Genomic DNA, 8,758 nt, shown 5'->3' on the forward strand with positions numbered 1-8,758 from the left:
CGAGTCTGAACAGAAGTCGCCAGACCAGTCGGAGGCGATTGTCGGGTGTGTCCTTTTGGGGTTGAACCCCTGCAGGTGCCACGAAAACCTGCAAGATTTTTTTCTGCACAATCATCTGATGGGTGGAGACTGTAAAACTTCCTGATATCTTCTGTCTGTGCAGTAGCGTGTGAAGACAGTCTTCAGCAGCGCAGGTAAGATCGTCTGAGCTTTAAAGTAAAAAAATGAAGGAATTCTCTTTGTTTATTCAGACATTTTATTTGTTTTCCAGGTTTGACCATCTCTGCCCAGAAAAGATGTCTATCTTCAGAAAATTCTACCAAAATATAATTCATGACAGAGACCCTGAGAAAGACACCATTAAAGTGTGTATTGTAATATTATGATTGTCTTGGGCTAAGGGAGCTTCAAATAAGCAAAGAATTCATTTTATTTTTTTGCTTGCACTGCATTTATATGAGCTGGAAACTCTTTCCTGTCTGTCAACCATATGGTTCAATAAGAAGAAGCCTTACCTGATGTTTTGCATTTGGGAAAAGTAAACTATCTGTGCCTTTCTTTTAGCTGAGGGGAAAAGTGACACCCGTGTTTTATGGTACAGTAGCACCATACCCAAACTTCAATGCCAGCCAAGATGCTTCAGTTCTCCAGAGTGCCATAGAAAGTAAAGGTATGTGCGATCTATGGTTATCTTTACTTCTGCTTGGAACATGCATACTCATTTTATTCCGTAAATGACTGGTAAACATACGCACTAATGGTTACTCCTGTTTATTTAAATTCTATATTATAATGACCAGCAAAGTCTTTATTATTATATAGTAGATCCCCGCTTTTTGTAGGCGTTACGTTCCAGGACCACTAGAGCAAAGTACCAAAAGTAATTGATAAGCAAAATTTGTGTTTTTTGCCACACGGCTCATTCCCCTCCTCCAAACCCTCCTGCTAGCTTGACGTTGACGTTCTCCAATTTCCGATTTGCAATAAAAGTGATTGTTGTCATTTTTAGATTACATTCAGTCCCACAACCCCCCTCTTCTCTCTTCAATCGCCATTGTTCACTCGTGACACAATCCAGGTTTAAGCCCGAAATATACCTCACACACTTACCTGAACACAAGTATAAAATGTATATAAGATGAATAGATGGAATCGGAGTCACAAAGTAGCCAGTCACAGCACACAACTATGGCGCATTCAAGGACCGCCGAACAAAGTGCGAAATCTCAAAGCTTGATAAAAACCATTATCAGTGAAGCATAAAGACATACACATGTGAGCTTTCTAACAGTGGTACATGTATGCTGTACATTTTACCTGTTTTATCAGGTACATATAAATCATTTCAGACTTACAAGCCTATTTTCAGAGTGAAAAAAGTAAATACAAATATTTATTTGACCGAAAATTCAGGCAGTGAATTCTGAATTGCTAATGAGTTGGAATCCACTGTACTAAAATGTTCTGTGTTTTTTTGGGGATATTTATCATTCATTTTGGAAGCCACTTGTCCTCATAAAGGTAGCAGGGATATGCTGGAGCCTATCCCAACTAACTTCAGGCAAGAAGTTAGCTATATGTGCCCTGTGATGAGCATATATCGACAAATATAGCTAATGGAAAAAATACCATTATTCCAATCTATAATAAGTTTTCAAAACTAAAATATTTTTGTATTTATAGCATGTCGGCCATCTTTGTGGAATGTGTTGCAGCATGACCAGCAATTATTGGTTCCCTTGATGTTGAGTTTGCATTAATACAGTATGAATCCACTGAAAGGATACACACACTATTTTCTTCAAAGATCTCACCTTTCTGACACAGATTAAGTAAAAAAATGTTTGTCTTGCAGGAGTGGATGAGGATGTGATCATTTCAGTCCTGGTCAAAAGGAACAATGAGCAGAGACAGAAGATAAAGGCTGTCTATGAGGCTTCCACCGGCCAGGTGAGTTTGAAAATTCTGGTTTCTACGCCGCTTATCCTGTTCAGGGTTTTTTTTTTTTACTTCACGTGAAAGACTGGGGCTGACCACCAGTCAAATACATAACACTGATCAGGAAATAAAACTTGTTCCAGCTCTGTGAACGTCATCTTTGTGGACCAGTACACTACCTTTCAATTATCTCCCAACGGGCACAATAATCCCTAATAAAAATCACTCATACAAACACGGGCTAATACTGCTATTGTAACCCATGCCAAGCTAAAACTCAACTCTTAACCCCTGACGTCACTTACTGTCCTCCTCCCACTCAGCTCCCCAGTACCAAAACACATTTACGGCAACACGCACAAGCACGAGTCTCATTAATGTCTTATATGTCTTATTTTCTCTTATTGTGTCTACTATATTGGGTAATACAAGCGTAAAGGTGACTATAGGTGTATAAAAAGGGATCCAATAATGTTAAAACATTTATTTAGAGGGTCGTAAACAGGTCTAACTATGAAAATATTCCATTTATGAATAAGGAATCATACTTCACGGAAATTCATTTATCACGGCCCGATCTGGAACCAATTAATCGTACTATTGTATAAACAGTGGAACAGTACAAACAACGCAACAACAAAACACAGATATTTTTGAAAATAAACACAGAAGAGAACTGAAAAATATCGACCTCAGTATCGATCTTATACTGATGCTACACTTAGTATCAATACGATCAATATTTGGATCGATCTGCTCACCCCCAGTTTGCTGCTTACTGAAAGAGTAAAAGAATATGCTGAGTGATCTTGACTTGCTATAAAATCACCGCTTCCATGTGTTGCAGTCACTGAGTCGAGCTCTGAAGTCTGCTCTCAGGTCAGATTTAGAGGACATCTCACTGGCCTTGTTGATGAATCCAGCACACTTTGATGCCCACTTGCTCAGAGATGCAACAAAGGTAATTATCAGTATTTTACCAGCCTCCCTTGCCTTTTATGTCCAGGAAAAATTATATTGAAAATGTATTTTGTACAATTTTTTTCTTACAAAATGATATTATATAAACTATAACTTCAGTGTTTCTTTGCTGAATGACAGCGCCATTGATGTTATAGTGTGATTATAAGAATAAATGCTTCCCTTAAATTACAAATAAGTCACATTTCCTTACATTTACAACAGGGACTAGGCACAGATGAAGATGTCCTAGTGGAAGTTCTGGCAACGAGGACAAATGAACAGATTCGAGAGCTGACGAAGGCCTTTAAAGCAGGTTTGAGTTTACAGACTACTTCAGTGTACAAGTAAAAACACCCCCAGTTGCTCCTGATGCTGCGTCATCACTAGGCAAATGTGCTAGCGGTGCAGACAGACGAGTGAGGGAAGCGATAGACACTCGACTTCCCACAATGCAATTCTTCTTAAAGGGCCAGGCTCGTCCAACAACAGCTTTCATGCTTTCTAATAGAAAAGAGAAGCACTAAAAAAATCCTGCAGCTTATACACTGGAATTTACGCCACATATTGTTGTGCCGTGAGGCTTTTTTCATCTAAAATATGTGCCTTGGCTCAATAAAGGTTAGAAACACCGTTGTAAGGGGAGATTATGAGGAAATAAATGACATATTTCTCAAAAAAGGTAGCGGTGGTAGTAGACAGTAGTAGATAGTGGTTCTACAGTCAAACCACTGCCGTCACGCTTCATTCTGCATTCTGGTGCTATTTTCCCTCAGACTACAATAAAGACCTGGCAGATGTTATCAAGGATGAAACCAGTGGTGATTTCACCACCGCTCTTCTGGCCATGTTGAAAGCACACAAGGATGAAAACACAAAAGTTGACATGGATCAAGCCCAAAAGGATGCAACGGTATTGTGTTGGAAAAACATCTCCTCTAAACACCTAATTTCTGTTAAAGAAAATAACCAGAGATGTCGATGTCTTTTGCGGAGCCTCATGCAAAAAAAAAAAAAAATGAAAGGGCGCGGGAGCCGCTTTTTTATTATTTACTTTTCTTAATTTCATTTTGTATTAAACACACTAAAACTACGCTTGGTCAAGATACGCTAAGCTTTGAAATATATTTCAATAATTATTACTAGTAATATATTGTTATGTGTTTTTGTATTTTTTTCTGTTTACTTTTAGAAGTAATGTTAAAGTCTTTTCATAGAAATTATCCCTTTGGGTTTCAAATTTTAGTAATAAAAAGAGCACCGTGTACTGGGACTTGATGAGATGGTCGACATACTGTAGATTTGTTGTTGACATAAACAGGACCGACTTAAGCGGGTTCTTCTGTATCTTCTGTTCAAACATTCACCAATATGTTGTTTTCCCTTTTCAGTGAGGATTCTTTTCTTGAGTATTCCGTGTCGGCCAATAAATATTCCACTGCGGGCCGCAAATAACTTTCCATAACCCCTGCTTTATGCTGTCTGACGTGTTCAGTCACCTTCACAAAAGGAATCTTCCAAATGTCCTTTTAATGTTATCACTTTTATGCAGATTCTCTTCGAAGCTGGTGAGAATACAAAAGGAGTGGATGTGTCTACCTTCATCGACATTCTGACGACACGCAGTGGACCGCAGCTCTCCAAAAGTACGTGAGTGATTGTTGTTTGACTCTGCAGCATTCATTCTGAAATGAACAAGCATGTGGCACCACACCCATCTTGAGGAACAGGTGGAACAGAGAGCGATGCAATGCAATGCGTTGTTTTTTGGGACGTTAGTTAGTAGAATCAAATATTTCATGTGTGATTGTTTGTGCCCCCTTTGCCTGCTAGCGTTCCAGAGGTACGCCTGTGTTAGTGACATGACCTTACCTAAAGCTCTGAACATGGAACTGCGAGGAGACATTGAAGACTGTCTCATTGATATTGGTGAGCATGATGCTATCTTTTCCCTCACTATCACTGCTTAGTGGCGACATAAAGGGTCATTTTTCATTGAAACGACCGTTTTGGGTCTCAAATTTTAGGTCCACATAAAAAGTTGACCAATTAGTCTATTTTCCGGACTTTAAGTTGCACTTTTTTTCATAGTTTTGGCATTATTGTCAAGTGTGACTTACTGTATATATCAAATATAACTTAGCATGTTTTTAAATGTGAATTCATACTGACTGACACGAACCAAGAAGTGAACATTACCGTTGACAGCTGCTAGAGGGCGATGTAGGCTCAATGGCTTCAGCGATGTGGCTTGAGATCGGGAGCTCGGTGAACTTGTTCACTGGTAACTTGTTTGTTTGTTCATTTATCCTATTCATCCTATTCACTGTCCCAGGTATGCTAGCTGTTGTATAGCTGAATAACTGATCATGTGTTATGCTAACATACTAGACACCTGTTCAGCCCGGATTAAATGTCTGTTCTTGCTTTTCAATTTTGTGAAATGAATTTCAAAATAGATGCGACTTACAGTCCAGAGGGACATATATGTTTTTTTCCTCTTCTCTTTTTGTCTAATGCAACGTACACTCCAGAAACAACTTGTAGTCTGGAAAATACGGTATGCCGACTTAAGCAGGCCATTTTTAGGAATAAGAAAAACATGGTGGACCGGGACTTGATTAGTTGGTGGACATAGGCGGGGTATCAGCATCAACAGGATTTAAAGGGATAGTTCGGATTTTTTGACATGAAGTTGTATGACATCCCCATCAGCAGTGTAGTGTATCAACAGCGACTCACCCCCCACTTGGTTTTCTAAATCCAGTTCTGGTCGGATTTTGGTGATGAAGAACGTAGATCCAGATTGTCGCTGGGGTTTCACAAGTAAGGAGTTTGGCTTCACAAAACAATATGCGTTCAAAAGTGTAATACATCAGCATCATAAAAATGCCTACTCGAAAAAATCGGACTTCACAAATCCCTCGGTGTTATATTTCTCGCCTCCTGCCGTATCACTGCGCAGTCGCCTCTCCATTCTTGAGTGTCTTCGTCACAAGACAAATATAATGCAGAGCGATTTGTGAGGTCTGATTTTTTTCAGTAGGCATTTTTGTGATGCAAATGTATTACGGTACTCTTTTGAACACATATTGTTTTGAGAAGCCAAACTCCTTATTTGTGAAACGCCAGCCACTACCTGGAATTATGTTCTTTATCACCAAACTCCGACCAGAACTGGACTTAGGAGACCAAGTGGGTGGTGAGTCGCTGTTGATGGACTACACATGCTGATGGGGATGTCATACAATGTCATGTCAAAAAATCTGAACTATCCCTTTAAGTGGGTTCCACTTACAACAGTGTTGGGAGTAATGTCGTTAAAAATAACAATTGTTTTCCAGTACAGTCGTTCCTCGTTTGTCACGGTTTGTAGTTGAGCATGGAAAACTCTTTATGACCATCAAAATAAGTTTTTTAACATTATTAGAGCCCTGCAGACATGAAGTAACCCCATAGTCAGCTTTACACTTGTATTACCCAATATAGTAGATATAATAATCATCTAAGACAATAATAAGATAAGATAGAATCACACATTAGCATTGACAGTGTATTTCCTGGTGGCTATTGGCTCATCAAAGTAACGCTGACGCCTACAGACCAGTGTAGAATACTACTCTACTGCCGCTGTTAGTGGTTAGGAAGAGACTCGCGATGCACTTCAATCACTTTATTAACAAGCGGAGAACCCATGCAGTGAACATTCACACAGGAGATGCTGTCGGCCACTCTCTACACTGCTAACCTGCTCTACTAGCTAACGTCACACACGTCACGTCCCCTTAATTTAGTCCATGAATACGTACAATGTGCTTTAATATGCAAATATGTTTTTACTAATAATAGACTATAATTCAACCACGAAACAGCAATATACTGTATGTGTGCACAATAAAATCGCTTATGCAACTTTGCAAAATGTTTGCATTGCAACGTGATATTGACATAAAGTGATACTGGACCTCATAGTCGTCTGTGATTTTATAGCTGGATCCAATCTAAAACTACTTTGTGTTGTGATTGTTTTCTTTCAAGTGAAATGCGCCTGGAGCACACCTGCCTTCTTCGCCGAGAAGCTTCATCGGGCTATGAAGGTGTGCATAAACCATTTTGTCTGTGGTTCTGTGATTATGTTGCCAATGATGAATGCTGTGTTCCAACAGGGCCATGGCACATGTGAAGATACGCTGATCAGGGTGCTGGTGAGCCGCTCAGAAATCGACCTGAAGAAGATCTTGGAAGAATACAGGGCCATGTATGACACAACACTGCAGGAGGACATATTGGTAATGTTTTAAGTGATCTTTAAAGGCTACTTCAAGCTTTAATCAGGTACTAGTACAATGCTTGCAGGTTTTAAAGTACTATTTGCATGTGTTTCACAGAAAGACACCAAGAAACATTTTGAAAACATCCTCCTTGGACTGTGTGGCCCCCACTGAGGAACTACATCACTGGAACTTGATGCCAGCTTTTCCACCACAAATATATACTCCCTCCTCCAGTATATTTACACATACATAGACAGTATATATATGTACCACTGAATTGATGATCTAATAAAGTGGGTGTTGAGTAATTGAGCAGCAACAGCAGAGGCTATGTCATTTCAACACGTTCAATCAAGTGTTTGCGATAACTTGCAATGAGTCTCTTACAGCGCTGTGGAGGAATTTTGGCCCCCTCATCTTTGCAGAATTGTTGTAATTCAGCCACATTGGAGGGTTTTCCAGCATGAAGCGCCTTTTTAAGGTCATGCCACAGCATCTCAATAGGATTCAGGTCAGGACTTTGACTAGGACACTCCAAAGTCTTCATTTTGTTTTTCTTCAGTCATTCAAAGGTGGACTTGCTGGTGTGTTTTGGATCTTGTCTTGCTGCAGAACCCAAATTGGTTTCAGCTTGAGGTCACAAACAGATGGCCGGACATTTTTTGGTAGACAGCAGAATTCATGGTTCCATTTATCACAGCAAGTCTTCCAGGTCCTGAAGTAGCAAAACAGCCCCGGGCCCTCACACTACCACCACCATTTTTTACTGTTGGTATGATGTTCTTTTCTGAAATGCGGCGTTACTTTTATGCCAGATGTAATGGGACACACACCTTCCAAAAAGTTCAACTTTTGTCTCGTCAGACCACAGAGTATTTTCCCAAAGCTTGTGGGGATCATCAAGATGTTTTCTGGCAAAATTGAGACGAGCCTTAATGTTCTTGTTCTTCAGCAGTGGTTTTCGTCTTGGAACTCCACCATGCAAGCCGTTTTTGCCCAGTGTTTTTCTTATGGTGGAGTCATGAACACTGACCTTAACTGGGGCAAGAGAGGCCTACAATTTTTTGGATGTTGTTTTGGGTTCTTTTGTGACCTCTTGGATGAGTTGTCGCTGAGCTCTTGGAGTAATTTTGGTTGGCCCGCCACTCCTGGGAAGGTTCACCAATGCTCCATGCTTTCACTATTTGTGAATAATGGCTCTCACTGTGGTTCGCTGGAGTCCCAACCTTTTCCAGACTTACACATCTCATTTAATCTCAGTTAAGTCATGTTTTAACGGAGGCGGCAATCACTTTTTCACACAGGGCTATGTAGGTTTGGATTCTTTTTTCTCCCTTAATAATAAAACGTTTCATTTAAAAACTGCATTTTGTGTTCAGTTGTGTTACCATTGACTAATATTTACATTTGTTTGATGATCTGAAACCTTTAAGTGTGACAAAAATAAAAAAATAAGAAATCAGGAAGGTGACAAACACTTTTTCACAGCAATGTACAGCAATGTAATGTAAATATATATATATATATATATATATATATATATATATATATATATATGTGTGTGTGTGTGTTTGTGAATACTGGTG

The 8,758-nt window shown here is 39.5% G+C and overlaps 1 protein-coding gene across 1 annotated transcript; it reads left to right on the top strand.

Annotated features, from left to right (window-relative positions):
- Positions 1-123: 123 nt before the first annotated feature.
- Positions 124-8,578, top strand: LOC129170007 (annexin A1-like). Its single transcript, XM_054757117.1, has 12 exons — positions 124-194; positions 272-365; positions 565-670; positions 1,856-1,950; positions 2,786-2,899; positions 3,124-3,214; positions 3,675-3,811; positions 4,451-4,544; positions 4,732-4,827; positions 6,937-6,995; positions 7,065-7,187; positions 7,287-8,578. The coding sequence occupies exons 2-12, from the start codon at positions 297-299 to the stop codon at positions 7,341-7,343; spliced, it is 1,041 nt and encodes a 346-aa protein (XP_054613092.1). The 5' UTR covers positions 124-194; positions 272-296; the 3' UTR covers positions 7,344-8,578.
- The last annotated feature ends 180 nt before the right edge of the window (positions 8,579-8,758 follow it).

The sequence above is a fragment of the Dunckerocampus dactyliophorus genome, chromosome 17 (genome assembly GCF_027744805.1).
Source record: "Dunckerocampus dactyliophorus isolate RoL2022-P2 chromosome 17, RoL_Ddac_1.1, whole genome shotgun sequence".
NCBI lineage: Eukaryota > Metazoa > Chordata > Actinopteri > Syngnathiformes > Syngnathidae > Dunckerocampus > Dunckerocampus dactyliophorus.